This window comes from Hypomesus nipponensis, chromosome 17, assembly GCF_054491055.1.
Source record: "Hypomesus nipponensis isolate SF chromosome 17, ASM5449105v1, whole genome shotgun sequence".
NCBI classification, from domain to species: Eukaryota; Metazoa; Chordata; class Actinopteri; order Osmeriformes; family Osmeridae; genus Hypomesus; species Hypomesus nipponensis.
Genome location: NC_140377.1, coordinates 8244980 through 8260394, shown reverse-complemented (window position 1 = coordinate 8260394; position 15415 = coordinate 8244980). Strand labels below are relative to the sequence as shown.

At 47.7% G+C, this 15415-nt stretch overlaps 1 protein-coding gene across 1 annotated transcript; it reads right to left on the bottom strand.

Moving 5' to 3' along the window:
• Nucleotides 1-132: 132 nt before the first annotated feature.
• Nucleotides 133-14186, bottom strand: gmip (GEM interacting protein). The gene is made up of 21 exons (XM_084677934.1): nt 13572-14186; nt 12035-12122; nt 11661-11763; nt 11491-11554; nt 8668-8793; nt 7192-7256; nt 6908-7015; nt 6721-6801; nt 6256-6417; nt 5926-6063; nt 5450-5640; nt 5124-5218; nt 4972-5034; nt 4762-4857; nt 4240-4400; nt 3649-3825; nt 3417-3554; nt 3044-3246; nt 2591-2924; nt 1768-1870; nt 133-1464 (listed from the first exon to the last, which is right to left on the bottom strand). The coding sequence occupies exons 1-21, from the start codon at nt 13621-13623 to the stop codon at nt 788-790; spliced, it is 3225 nt and encodes a 1074-aa protein (XP_084534060.1). The 5' UTR covers nt 13624-14186; the 3' UTR covers nt 133-787.
• Between the last annotated feature and the right edge of the window lie 1229 nt (nt 14187-15415).

Below are 15415 nucleotides of genomic sequence, written 5' to 3'. Positions count from 1 at the left end.
TTATAATTGTCGTTCCCTCGTGCCCCGGTTTGTGCACTGTTGCTTCTCGTGCAAGATACTACTGCCCTCTTGTGAGTCTAGAATGTAATTGGAACTGAGTCGTCAGCTTTCATAAAATAAAACAAAAACAAATAAGAGTACATGTTTTTTGTTTATTAATAGAAATAGTCCAGCATAGTATAATCAGCTGCCTTTGGAACCCAATATGAACATATATACCTGTTTACATGAGACTTATTTTCATTTTGTAACACCTGTGGTTGTTAATTCTGGAATTTACAGACAGATATGGCCACCAAGCCACTAAGCATTTAGTCTATCATCTATGTCTAAATATTTTGTTATCAATCTGATCAAATACTGTACACATAGCACAGGCCTATTTGACCCACGCCTAATCAGTCTGTGTTTGAGAGCTGGTCTTCATTTCAAAACTGTCAAACATGGGTAACTTGGCTAATAACAAGTATAAAGATATGGGTCTTAGTCATTTGAGAGTAATATACAATGTCACTGCTATTTTTAGGCTCAGGAACAATCTGCTAATTGAAACAACTTCAGTTCACACAAGTTGTTTAAATAAGTAAGCATTTAATTGATGTAACTTTCTAAAAGGTCTATGGTGTTTGGTGTGAGTATGTCTGTGTTACAAAACTAAAGACTGCTTTATTATACCCCTGAGTGTATTTTATTGTATCTCTGAGTGTTTTTTTAATTGTGTCTCTGAGTGTATTTCTATTTGTGCGTAGACATTTCTTCCAAAGTAGGTTATTGGTTCCAATCTTCATTAGACAAAATGGATGGGCTCATCATTCCCAGTATCATTGCGCCTCAGCTTCAACCCAGACAGGATTTTCTGGGCAGGTCCAGTAAGGCTCTGCTCTGCAGGAGTTCTCTGCAAGGACTGCCTTAGTGGCTGCCTCTCGCAAACTCTCAGCCTGTTGTTGGATTGATCGGTGTTCCGACCAGTCAGGGATGCGGCTTGACTCTCAAGTCCCTCCTGCCGAGTGAAGCTCAGCTTTGCACTGGTCATTGTTGCGGTTGCGTCTGTTGATGTCACAGATGCTGCACCTAACCCCAGCCTTCCCTGTGCGACCTCCCAGAGGCGTGTCTGAATGCCTGGCTGCTTCTCAGAGGCATGTCCAGCATGACTGGAAGGGCGGGGTGGCTCCAGGGCAGTGCCTATGAGCTGTGCCTGGCTCAGGGCCCCTGGCTCTGGGGAGGAGCTGCTGCTGCTGTATGCACTACCAGTCTGGGTCCTGTCTGTGGCCTCTGCTAGCACCTCCTCCCCAGGCAGGCCTGTCCGAAGGCCAGAGCTGTGTCGCTGGGCTGCTGGGGTGGCCTGTCGCTGGTACCTGGCTGGCTGCCTGCTAAAGCTGCACCGGGGGGGTGTTCCAACGGGAGGGTCTGTCTCAGCCAGCGTATCTGCTAAAGGAGCAGCTGTAGCCCCCCTCAGAGCCAAGACTGGAGGAGGGGAGAGGAAAGGAAGAGGACAATGAGACTAGCAGGGATACACAAGGTCCATGACAACACACTTCATGAACACCCTTGGGGGTCTGACAGGCTTGCAGCAGAAGAAAGCAGAGGAAAGCAGCGGTAACAGCTTTAATCCAGGACATGACTTTGACTTTTGGGCTTCATTAAGAAAAAAAACACCAAGTAGATATACTGTCAGACGCTACAGCTACGAACACAAAAGCAACACAACCAACGAAATCCTTGTTACTAACTCAACTTATGACGACTGTGGTACTGTATCCCGCATACCTGCTCTCTCATTGGTCTCAGGGCTGAGCTGGTCCACTGCCTCATTGGATGATGACTTGTCAGATATATAACCCTCGCTTGAGTCTCTCTTGATTGTTCGAGTCTGTTGAAATGACACACAAACTCTGTGTTGGATGTAGATGTTCGGGGTACTGGACCAGGTCGACTGTCTCTGACACCAGCCAGTGAGGTAACATTGAGGTAGACCAAAGATCAGTTACAGGTAAACAAACAAGACTATTCCACGGCAAGGTCAACATACTGTCAAACTAAGAATTGATGTAAAGACATGTGCTCCCCTGTCCCAACCAACCCAAGGACCACCCAAGGTTTGCCTTCATCTTTGACCTGTTGTAGAATATATGTATATAGATTTGAGGAATAATGTTTTCAAAATATTCACTCCTGAAAGGATGTCAACTAGATAAGTATTGTTGGGTAATGGCTGAGAGCAGCCATACAGGGATGGACGTGTAAGACCTGGCAAAGGAGCTGGACCACTTCACAGGCCAGAGAGGAAGCTAGCGTTAATCCTGACACCGTTAAACTTGATGCTAATCGTCTCAGTGTTAAGCAGGACACAGTCTGGCTGCAGGCACAGAGCGACAGGTAGCAGAAGAAGCAAGTGCAGAAGCAGCCCAGGCGGAGTTCTCGTCTCGCTGTGTGCGTGACGGAGAGACGTGGGGCTCAAACGCACTGTGTTACCAGAGAAGAACTGAGAAGCAGAAAAGCTGGACTTTTCTGGAGGATTTTTTTTTTTTCCATCTTTAACTGTCATTCATAAAAAAAAAATGACAGGGGGAGTGTCTGTGGTGGTTCTTACCTCCAGGGAGCGCGGCCGTTCTCTGGTGGAGGCTTCAGGCGCCTGGGGGGCAGGGGAGGAGGCCTCCTCCGCCAGGGGACAGGAGGACCTGGGAGGGGTGTCTGGAAGAGGGGCAGTGGGAGGAGGTGGAGGGGGGGTGCACGACCTCTGGGGAGGACCAAAGATCTGTTGGTGGTGTGTGATGAGGAACTCCACCAGAAGTGCTTGGTAGGTGGTCTCCAGGAGGGCTATCATAGACACATCCACTGACACTAGGGGGCGCAGCAGGGTTGGGCCAAACACAATGCCTAAGTTCCCTGGAGACATCTTGTTCTCCTCGTAGCTTTCTGAAACCCTGCAGGGGGGGGGGGGGGGGGGACGAGGGGCAGAGAGAGAAGAATTTGAGCCAATCAGAAACAGAGGTGATCTCGTGTGAATAAATACATTTGAGCAAATACTGTGTCAGCAGTATACCGGTGGAGGTGAATCATCATGTGCTGCAGAGTGTAGTAGCGGTATGGAGGCAGTCTGTCCAGCAACTCTTTCAGGCTCTGAATGATAGCCTCCACTATCCCATCATTATCTTCAGTTTGTGGCTTCTCAGTCAAATGCTGGATCTTTTTTCCCACGGTGATGAAGTCATTGTACAGGTCAAAGGTCAACAGTGGCTCGGGAAGCTATGGGAGGTAAATGAAGAGCGATGTCTCGATTGAAAAGCCACGTAACATGGATTGACTGTAAAGCTAAAACACATAAATTAGGGTTTTAATCCTGGTCACGTCCGTTCCGTGTCTGGATTCGGCTCTATACAGAATAGATGATCATGGGATATCATCAGAGACATTACCTCCTTAAAGAAATGCTTGAGGACTGAGGTGATGTCGTGCGGTGAGATGCCTGAAAGGTCCACTTGCTCCCTCTGAGCCTCGAAGGCCTGACACAGCCTCTGGATACGGGGCTTGGAGCCGCTGACCCGATACACCCCCTGAGAGGAAAGGCAGAGGAGTGGAGAGACTGTGGCTACCTCCACATCGTGTCCGACGGTGCCGACAGCGCTGCCATATTATGTACACGTATACCTGCACCGTGAGGGCTCGCCTCTCGATCTCGGCCGTGCAGAGCGGCACCACGAAGGGCACCTCGTCTGGTCTGTCACGGGGCAGCAGGGAGAAGCCCACCCCGAACAGGATCCCCTTCCTGTACTCGCACTCCAGCTGACACACATCCAGGCACTTCCTGTGGACCGCCAGGCCACACTGAGGGGGAGACAGACCCAAGTGAGGAACACAAAGTACCGTCCCTGTCCAAGGTTTGGAAACACCTCGTCGTTCCTATTGTTTACATGCAGCAAACTAAGTCGCTTAACGGTATTACGTTTTACTTTGATCGCAATGTATATATTGGTACAAAAAGCGTAATTTTCATCAAACTGTTACATTTGGAGCAATGTTTGGAGAACATGCTGACTCATTATATACATGCAGGTTAAATACCCCACAGACCGTGATTGAGCGATGCATCGAGCATTAAAAACAAGGAAAAACAGGTGGCGCACGCGTGTTTTTCTCAGAAATAATCAAAGACTCGGCGTCTCCACACGTCTGACAGGCACTGTACGTGCGTTCAGCTGCATTTGGGGGAGTCTGGTCGACCACGGCGTCGCTACCCACCTCCTCGCACTCGATCCCGTTCACCACGATGTAGTTCTCGCACTGTTTGCACTTCACCATCTTGCTCTTCATCTTCCTGAGGCGGTGCGTCAAGGCGGCGCGGGAGGTGGTGCGCACCTTGCACACCGCCCCGTTTCCCTCGGGGGTGGAGTCCAGACCCTCTGTGAGGGGCGCAAACAGACGTACAAGCTCTTAAGTGGACGGTACACAGCATGGTGTGAATCCCTTTGTTTCTGCCTATAATTACATTTACATTTAGTCATTTAGCAGACGCTCTTATCCAGAGCGACTTACAGTAAGTACAGGGACATTCTCCCTGAGGCAAGTAGGGTGAAGTGCCTTGCCCAAGGACACAACGTCATTTGGCACAGCCAGGAATCAAACCAACAACCTTCTGATTTATAGCCAGACTCCCTAACCACTCAGCCATCTGACCCCCCAATACAAGAAACTAAAAAGATGGTCCATACAGTACAGTATAGCAACAGAGTAGAGATTCTGTGTCGGTTGGATGAGACATACCTGATTCCAAGACTGTCCCCATATCCCTCTCGTCGAGGTCGTCTGACGACATGGTCCCAACGGACGGGGCTTTGGGAAGTCTTCTGCTCCCGTGGGCTGCAACAAGGAGTAGACCAATCAGAAAGGCAGATCCGACGAGAGAGTCAGAAGCACAGAGCATGAAGACGGTTTGAAGGCCGCGGAAAGCACGTTCTGTGAGGACAAGCTTACCTGGACTCGTCAGAGATTCCATGCTCCCTCCCATGCTCTCACTGTCACTGTAACCCGCTCGCCCTGTGTGAAAACAGAACACGCCGCAGAACGCTCAGCCAATGAAATGACACCACACAACGACACCAAAGCCAAGCTATGGCAGTCCTTACGTCCATCGTTGGGTCGTTTCCCCAGGCAGTCCTCTGGCAGAGCATATGAATCCTGGATCGAGCTGAGAGTGCTGCTGGCTTTGCGACGACCGCAGCTATTACACGTGAAGAAACGTGGGAACAGAAACACGGACAGACTTAATCACGGCTTGGCCTGTGTGGACGAAAACAAGGTTCTTCTCCACCCACGGCGTGACCCGAGGTCTACGTTTTGGGAGTTGATTTGTCTTTCTCACTCAGCCGAGTGGAGACACAGAGAGAGCCTGGACTCGGGGTATCCACGCCATGTCACAGTAGCAGGGGAGGAAAGGCGCTTTCTGCAGTACCTCTTTCCCTGGGGGATAAACTCCTGGAAGGTGAAGGTCTGATGGGGCGGCTCGTGCCGGCGTCTTGCCATGATGTAGAGCAGGTAGGGCTCGCCTGGTTCGCATGGTCTGCAGGTCAGCTCCAGGTTATGGTAGCCCAGAGGGATAGATTCAGTCTGCTGCCGCTGGTAGAAGAACATGTTGACTGTGGCCTAGCGGCCAGGAACAGGAGGATAGAGTTACTCGTCTCATTTATTCAATCCCTGTGTTCAGCCCTAAACAAGTTTTAATAATATGTACAGTGTTTCATTCATCCAAAGCGACATACGTCGGTGGATTTGAACTGGCAAGCTCTTGATGTGCAGTCAAAGGCCCTCTCGCACTGAACTATACCTATTCCTATTGATTGGCCATGGCCCTGCTAGTCCTGGCTACATCAGCTCTCTAGGAAGACCCCTTTGGTCAGTGGAACTGGCCTTTCAGTTAAGGGTACACACCTCTTTCAACACGGTGTCCCCCTGGCAGATCAGCTTGCGCGTGTGAACGATTATCCTCTCCTTGACCTTCTCCAGCTCCTCCTGGTGACTATTGGCTTCACTCACACACTGCTTGTATAGCAGCTCTGCCTCGGTCACCTGGGAGAGAGAGAGAGGTAGAGATAGAGAGAGGTAGAGAGAGAGGTAAAGAGAGAAAGAGAGAGACAGAGAGGGAAGGAGAGAGTGCAAATCAGATGATGGCCAGTATAATTTTGTCAACTGTGTTTTCAATGAAATCAAGGGCTAACCAAGTATGTAAGGGACATGTTCCAGGGTTAAGAGTGGTCTTACCTTGCCCTGGGCATCGTCCCTGGACTTCCTCCTCTTGTCCAAGGTCTTGTGACCAGCGGTGTCATCCACGGCCTTGGCCGTCACGGCCTTGGCCTTCTCCAGGTCCTCCGAGCGCTGCATGTACAGCTGGCGAGCCTTCTTCAGAGACGCCACCGCTTCGTTCTAGGAAATCCCATCATGCAGTTGAGTTCACATTACATTTAGACATTTAGCAGACGCTCTTATCCAGAGCGACTTACAGTAAGTAAAGGCACATTCCCCCGAGGCAAGTAGGATGAACTACCTTGCCCAAGGACACGTCATTTTTGCACGGCCGGGAATCAAACCAGCAACCTTCTGATAAATAGCCCAACTCCCTAACCACCTGACCCCCCGTACAATATACAGTGAGCATGAAGCACCACAATATCGTCCCACCCCTCCCTATAACATGAAGGCGTTCCAGCCCGGACACAGGACACTCACCATCCTCCTCTGTTCTCTGGACCACTGCTCCTTGAACTCCCGGCGCCACTTGTCAATCTCATTTTTCTTAGCAACCAGGCCCTTCCAGAGAGATACAGTACAATGACATCCCAGCCATCACACTAACATTGTCGATTCCATCAGTGTCTATTAGCTTGTGTGTGTGTGTGCGCGCGTGGAGGAGTACCTGGTAGCAGCGCTGCTGCAGCAGGTCTGCTGTATGTCTGGCACAGTTGCTGTTTTTCACATCCTGCTCCAGGGCCATGGTGTAGATATACTGGAGGGGCATCATGTCCTGCACAGATACCAGCCATGGTTTCACACAACGGACACCACGCATACACAACAAACACTCGATGGTAGGACGAGTTATAGAGGGGTTGCCATTTGTCTGCGAGCCAGGTCACATGGGAAGAGCGACTGAACGGTTCACGCCGTGCAGAGAGTTGTCTGTCGTGTAGGGAACAGTACCTGCTGGGAAACACAGGACTTGGCCCCCTCGGCTGCCTTCAGGATGTTCTTGGCAAACTCTTGCTCTGGAACCAAACAACAACCATCATTTCACTGAATATGCCGTTATAAAATTCGATGGCCATACAGTCGTGCATCTGTTTAAATGTGGCAGGTCACATACATTTATAACTAGAAATGAGTTATACAAATATTGATCAAAATACTGAGGATTTTGAATAGTCGACAGTGGAAAGTGGACGTAAAAAAAAGACTGTACTTTATTGAAAAAATCTATTCTAAATGCCTCCAGGCAGAGTCATTTCCAGAAAGAAAGTCAAAGGGCTGATGGAAAAAGTAATCGATAGAAAAAAAAACGGTAGCCAGAATATCAGTATTGACAGGATGTCTCTATGGCTTTTATACACACATTATCAATGAGAGCCAGCTCAACATGATCCATTTAGAAATATCTATGGTGATGGAACCAATGTGACAGGCTTTTAACAGAGCTAAAGTCCTGCTGTGCTCACTACTGACTAGCAACCAAAGAGTGTGCCGACGCTCAACTCTCACCACAGGGTCACAGTGTCGATACCCGGTTAGGACCTCTGTTGTTGCTTTAAAGGCTCCTGAACATCATTTAAGCTGTCCTGTGACTGATTGCGTTTCAGTGATTCTGTACTTGCAGTACAATTGCTGTAACTTCACCCTGTACCAGTTGGCTGACTCCGCCACTTGCGGAACATCTATTCTTCCCTCACAATATTCGGAGAAGATGAAGTCCATTGTGCAACGTTAGGTGCTGTGAACGCTACGTTTCAGTAATCTGCCCTCTTTCTTAGCCAACGTCCAACATCTCCACGGAGCTTTTGATCTGGGTACGGTCGTTGGATGGCAGTCTGGTGCCAGGGTAATCTCTTTGCTGCTCGTGTAAAACGCCATCCTCCCTATTCTCCTGCTGTTCCCTGTTAATCTGCCCTGTAATCCCTGTCATTCTGGGGTTCGCTGGGGGGGACGATACAGCTCACTGTCCTCATCACTGATCAGGCTACCAATTAGATTATCTGTGTTATCGCAGAGACATACTCGCGAGCCCGACGTTTCTGCACTCAAAGACATGCCGTGCTGGCTCTCAACCAGTAGAGGGCATGGTTGAGAACCCTGTGCTTTGGGTTGCTCAGGTCATACAATCCTATTACAGACTAATAACACCATACATTCTCTCTCCGCAGGCTATATTTAGACTGGACGCTATTCCAGGAATGATGCGACTGTTAACCTTTCTGAGTAGATCTGCTTCGGTACCTGTAATTACGATTCCATAAAAACCCAAGCAAACAACTGACAGCATTAAACCAGTAGGAAACAGCTTGAAAAATGCCATCCTTTATTGATGATCCCATTAACCTTAATGTGAGAGGACATGTTTGTATTTAATAAATACCTTTATGCGTCTGATCATGTTTGGATGTATCAGCTAGTCCGGGGACTCACCCAGGCAGATTCTCTTCTCCATCCAGGCCAGGAGGTCTTTGGCGTAGCGGCACCACATCTTGGCGTACTGGAGAGCGATCTCCACTCCGCCCTCACTGCGGCTGAGGGCCAGGTCAGCATCCTGGGCTGAGAGGGAGTACATCAGCATCACTGGAGACCCAGCATAGCTGTACACCCAGATAACCCTGGCAGAGGGCCTCTGCCCCACTGTCACACAAGAACCCCCCCCCCCCGCTTCCTCTCTGGGGCACACAGAGACCCCTGCTGGGAGACCCCCTCTCCCCTGGTCCTTCTAGATCTTAACTTCCTTCTCAACTGAGAGGGCAGGACTGAACATAGAAAGCCCTTCCAGTCTTCCCCAGGTCATCCATAATGTGTGATCCCAAATAAAAATGAAAACGGAAAATAAACCGTCAGTCCTTTTTCTCAGTTCCTTGTACCCTGAAAAACCCAGAAATGGGGTCGAGTCACACAGATTGTGTAAAGGTAAAAAAGGGTTGATAGGGAATTAAAGGCAGTCCTCATGTTTCCCACTGGGTATCATCGTGGTATTCTTCAGTACCCTGGTTACGTGGTCAGAAAGTCAAGCATTGTGGGGGAAATATTTTGGGGGAGAGAAATGCCCACGTTCTTCCTGGCCCCAGCAGAATGACCACAGTATTAAAAGGTCCTCCCAGGATCCAGAATCCAACATACAACAACAAGCTTTGGCAAGGTTCCTTCCCTTCTGCTCTCTCTCTCTCTCTCTCTCTCTCTCTCTCTCTCTCTCTCTCTCTCTCTCTCTCTCTCTCTCTCTCTCTCTCTCTGCTCCTCTGGCCTTTGACACCTGTCCCAAAGCTCTCTTCTCAGCCACCAGACAGATGTCTTCGCTGAAGAAGGCAGGTCCCCGTCGCGTGAATGACGTAACCTCAGCAGCCCATGCTTGGGCAGGTCTGTGGTCGGCACGGCAGGGTGCGGGTGTCAAGTCAGACGTGAGCGGCGGCACCTCTCGTCTTCCTCTCGGACTCGGATGATGTGCAACCACCGTGGTCATGTGCTCCTGCCCTCCCTCTCGCCTCCACTCTCTCTTTTTTCCCTTTCTCTCAGTCCTCTGTTGCCTTTCACTGCAGTCAACACGTCTTCCGTCTCATCCACTCGCCAGCATGCAGCTCTGTTCTGGAGGATATTTTTCTTATGTGTTCTTCGTGTTGTAGTGTCCACTCTCCTTGCGCCCAGTCAGCGAAATATTTTAAGAACCCAATTATTGGTCAAATCCAGGCAAAATCCACAGGAAATCTCTAGCTAGATTGTATCCCGTGTTGACCTCTCTTGCTCTCTTTCTTTGGGTGCCTTTCTACGATTCCCGTCAGCCTTGGAGTGTCGGTTTCCTACTGCTTGCTTCTTTGCTCCGCAGGGCTGGGGCTGGGGATTAACCAAGAAGGTTCCAGATTGTGGAGTGACAGGCTTTAGAGCAGAGCAAGGTTTACCTCCTGGTGTGTGACTCAGCTCCTGGGGGGGAGGACGGGGGTGGGGGACGGAGGATGGTAGCTCAGCCCAAACTAAGCTGTCGAGGTCCCTCTTCCATCATTACGCACAAACGCAATTTCTGTAAGCGCCCGTCCAGAGAATCTGTAGCGGTCGGTCTCTGACCAGCCTTCATCAGAGGTGGACGTCAGAGGTCTCGTCTGATGAAAACCCCGTGTTTGACATGTCCGCCAGGAATCAATTATTTGTTGTAAAAGCGAGTTACACAAGTGCATAAGCCTGCCCCCTATTGTTATTGATCCATTTCTGTCAAACGCGACACACTTAGGTACATTATCGAGAGATCGATCACTCCCTGCACATCGGGGAATGTCATTGCGTGAAGCAGGCACCAGACCACTCACCTCACCCCAACTCGCTGACCTTCCATTAGGTTTATGACAGATCAGATTAAAACTGGTAGCAGAGAGAATCGGCGGGTGGGAGGGGTTAGAGTCGGGTGGTGTCGAGATGGCCTGCACAGATGTATGTCCTTCCATGCATTCAGTTCCCAGAGGTTTCCAATCTACACTTCCGCGTTATTCAAACACTATATGCGTCTGCTGTAATCCCTAATCTCTACTGGGCTGGGCATTCCCAAGAACCTGGGAGAGATTGAACTCAGAGTTGAGACACCTGCCTTCATGGGTCTGGGCTGGTGATCACATGTTGGGTATGGCTCCGTACTCTCTATTCTATTCTCTCAAGTCTCCTCACTATGTTCAGTTTGAGAGCCTGCTCTCTGTTTGTCTCCCTCCACAGATCCCCCGCTCTACTACTTGAGAGTGAGGTAAAACTTGACAGCAGATGCCCTGTCGTCTAATCCTTTCCCCACCCCCGTCTTATCTTGATCTTGTCAGCTCAGGGCAATTAGTCCATGAGACTGATTAGATGTAAACAAGAAAGGTTGAGATTAGGAGCTGTGACGGAGATTATATAGAACTGTGTGGCTGTGGCACACTGCTACTATCTTCGGTCCCGCCCTCACATCGCTCATCCCCCTGTTGTGATTGGCTGTCCAATGCTGTCCGTCACATAGCTATGTTTCCACAGGAGAATGGGATAGTAAGAGGAACATATGGTCCTTGTGGTGTAGAGATCTCTGAATCAGTAAACTCCAGGACAACAATGTCCTCTGTTTACAATTAAGTGTAATCTTCCATTGTAATGCTTTGCATACTGTAAACCATGTTGGCATAAATCCATTAAGGCTGATCTCTGCCCGTAATCAAGCCCAATTAAACACAGCCAGCACAAAAGGAAATAACATGAACATGTTTAGTGTGCCCCCCACATGCAACACACATGAACTATATTTACCTGAGAGACTGCCGTCATTTTCATAGCCATCAGTGGCCAGCTCTTGGGAATTGACATCGTCACACTGTTGAGTGACATAGGCATGTGTAAGTCCACTGGAATCAGTGTCCGAAAAAGGACTGAAGACCATTCCTTCTGGTCCATGTTGTAGCACAGCATGAAGCTCTCACCACACTGTTCTGCAGCTCTGAGGGGTCACAGTTCTGCACATCTGTAGACGGGGTCCCTGGCAGAGACTGGGAATCAGGGTCCTGCAGCAGTTCATCCACAGTACTGAGGAACACACACAAACACACACACATGCAGGCACACATGTACACACGCACACACACGCACACACACACACATACAGAAAACATAGGGTAAATATAATACACACGGATACTGAGTCATGTGATATCAGGATCATTTGATGTCACGTAGTTGGATTACTAACTCACTTCCTCTCTTGTCATATTAGACAAAAGCATGGTTCTCACTGGACTTATTTAGGGGTTTTGAGTAATCTGAAGCTCAGTAAAGAGCTCTTGTATAAAACACTTACGAGTAAACTAAAGACAACTCAAAGGCATCAAAGTCCCGAAAGATCTCGCTGTAGCGCTTGGTCTCTGATCTGATTGGAGCCTTCACATCTGGGTGAGGAAAGGACAACAAACTTGTGAGCAAGACATTTTCAGAAATATTACTATAAATGTACTGAGCATACTCACACCTACTAACAGTTCTTCAAACAAGATCACTGTCAAACATTTGTGTAGGAATGGCCTTGTGTATGAGCCAGCACACCTTCACCGAGATGTTTTGGAGGATTTTACTTAACAAGGCATTGCTGTCTTTTTGAAGAAGAACAAAAAACAACAGAAAATGACTGCGTCAACTTTACGGCCAACACCCGGCCCATTACAGATGTTGTGGAGCCGTAAAGAGAGTTTGTGGGTTCAAATTGGGCTGGAGGAGGTGACAGCATGTGCAGTAGTATTTGTGTATGTAAAAGACATTTGCTCACAAAAACAGTCCAGTTGCCACTTCAACACATTGCTGAGTTGTCAGTTTCAGCTGAGTGTGAACAAACACACGTTAGCTTCAAGCAAAATTCAGACATGTGAGGGGTACTGTTGGTGAGGAAAGTCATTTGAGAAAGAGAGAAGCTATGGTGTTGAACATTGATGAGGAAAACAAGAGAAAGGAAGCTTGAAATGGAGTCCTGGATAATATGACACATGCTAAAACAGAGAAACAACCAAACTTTAATAAAAGTGTCTAAAGGACATTGAATGGTGCACAGCTAACCACGGGGAAGCCCCAATATTTCAGACGAGAGCAGGTAAATCATGTTGTACTTTGGAGCAGACCATTCAGTTGCAGTGAAAGACACTGCAACTGAAACACAGCAACATCGAATGAGAAAACCCAACAGTATCGCCGTGCTTCTTTTCATTTAGGTCAACCACATCCTGCTTGCAGTTTGAGTCATGTTCTTCTTTGGAGACAGAAAGCCTTTGTCTACAGAGGTTGTCAGATCTTAATGGGGAAGGATAGGTATATAGGAGTTACTGTATCATAGCTATATTTAAATAGTTCTGTCCAATGAAGATTCTTCGGTTCTATTTGAATAGATTGTTTCCACCATATGACATTTATGAAAGTCCTTGAGCTGATGGTGAAGGTTCAAATTTCAAAGCATGTTTGTAATATAACATGTGCATTAAGTATCCATATTTGTCAATTCAAATACGGTACATCTCCTTTTTGTAAGGAACTGAATTCAACAGAACAAACACCTACTGTTTCTTGTAATAATTGAGGAAGAGCACAGGAAGTTCACTTATCCTGCACTGACTGGAAGGGTGTAGCATGCAACCACAAGCACAAACTGAGAAAGACACCCCCAAAAAACTCTTATACAAATGATCCCACGCAGCAATGTATCTGAGCTACAGTCAAACATTGGTACAACAGGTGCCTTGCCCTCCAAAATGTGCACGAGCAGCAAAAAGCTTCTGACCAACTGAAGACAGCGTTGGCCACTGAGAGAGGTGGGCCTTTCCCTGATCATCTCCCTGTAATCTGCTGGTACTCACCTGTGGATGTAGATGGCTGCTTGTCTGGGATCTGTGCTTCCTCCATGTCCATATCTCTCTGAGCCTCAAGAGCACGCACCACTGGCCTACCACGGTAACCACATCAACTCTTTGCTTGGCCTTGGTCTCTCTCAAACATGAGGAACAGAAGCTTTAGAGCCGTGGACCAAATCAATTCCCTATTTTTGATGTGTGCAAACAGCTACAGACTGTGGACGCTTCTGTTAAGCGGTGGGTAGGACTCCTGCTATTTGCTCTTCTTGTTCTCAAAAAGATCTCTAGGGGAACGGAGTTGGCCAATACGTTGACACCATCACGAGAAGAGGAAGTGTGCCTCTTTGTCACATAAGCCACACCTACAGTGTTGCACATAGATAAATATGTGTCAGGGAGAAAAAGAAGGTCTGTTTTGAAAAGTGTGTTTAAGCCACATTCATAAGGGTTGGTTTGTTGTGAGCAAGGAATTGTGTAATATTCAGGTGAGTCATACATCTTCTGTGTGTTGCATTACTGACACCTTTGGCCAAATGAGAACAAAGAAATATGTCCATATTTATGGCTTTCATAAAAGTGCTGTTGACAAGCTTATGAATGAGGTGAGGGTCATGCCATGCAGGTATTACAGTTGTCAATATGCCAGTTTTGACCTTTGCCCTTTCTCCTTTCTTGAACCGTGTTCGGTCTCAGTGTATGACTCACAAACACGTTACCACCATCAAGAAACACTTCACTGAAACCCAGCAATTTATATTGTACAACAGTGAGCGCTTCACAGACTGAGAATGTGACTGACCTGACAGTGAGTGGCAGAGCACAGACAAGTAATGGCTGACAGGAGGCCCAGCAAGAGCTGGGTAACGCTCTGACAGCTGCTGAAGTGAGTCCTGCAGGGAGTGCAGCCTCATGGCCACACTGAGCTGACAAGGGCAACCTGGCTCTGAGAAAAAGAAGAAAATGGCTGGTGAACCATGCATTTAGACTAATCAAATCACAGAGCTAAGCTAACACAATGTGGCCATATAACTTTCACAAAGTTGCTACCGGCATTTCAACTGTCACAATTGCCAGTTGCAAACTTCAACACTTGAAGAATGAGGACACCGTGAGGTTGTCGCATGAAGTCGTAGGCTATGGTTCGGTAATTTGTCAGTCCTCTAATTTGTTATGGTAAAAATAAATAAATAAATAAATACAATTACACATTGTCAAAATAGCTGTAGTAGTTCTAACATTACAAAACATGAGCTCCTGCTACACGAGTAAAATGTTATGCGCATTTCATCGCTGGAAGTCTATTTAAAAACGTACATATCACTAACACAACTTACCAGTACTGCAGAAGAGAAGTTTGAGTTGTTTAAAATTGCTGGCCACTGTGCGAAGCTTTGACACTGTCCATGATAGGTTGTGGTACTCCACCATCCTCCCAACATCGCTTAGATGCTGCGATGGTGTTGAAATAAAGCCTGTCAATTGTGAATTATTATCCACCAGACCTTCCGGCCCATTGAGTAGGTGGGCATTATCCATGTCCATCCGCGACGTATTCTGAATCGATATTTCTGACGTCTCCACCAATGGTTTAAAAGGCCGATTTGTCATTACTGAGCTATTTCATCACGTCAATTCTTCACAACAGTAGCCTAAAAGTGTGTTGAAAGATTTCAGAAGACTTTGTCTTCTGGTTGTCTAAATTAAAATAAGGAATTGTTTCCAGTGGTTGAGGACATTGTGTGTCCTAAACGCTAATAGGTTTCTGTTTCCATGCCATCTAACTTTTGTTCCTCAAAGCATCTTGCCCAACAGCATTCCTATGTTGAGACAAGTCGTCTCAACTCATGACA

Excerpts from the sequence above, each read along its gene's own strand:
- gmip (XM_084677934.1), bottom strand. The coding sequence starts at position 13,623 with ATGGACATGGAGGAAGCACAGATCCCAGACAAGCAGCCATCTACATCC. Across the intron at positions 11,764-12,034 it reads GAGTTGTCTTTAGTTTACTC|TACTGTGGATGAACTGCTGC; the intron begins GTAAGTGTTTTA and ends TGTGTTCCTCAG. Across the intron at positions 5,219-5,449 it reads TTTATCCCCCAGGGAAAGAG|CTGCGGTCGTCGCAAAGCCA; the intron begins GTACTGCAGAAA and ends CACGTGTAATAG.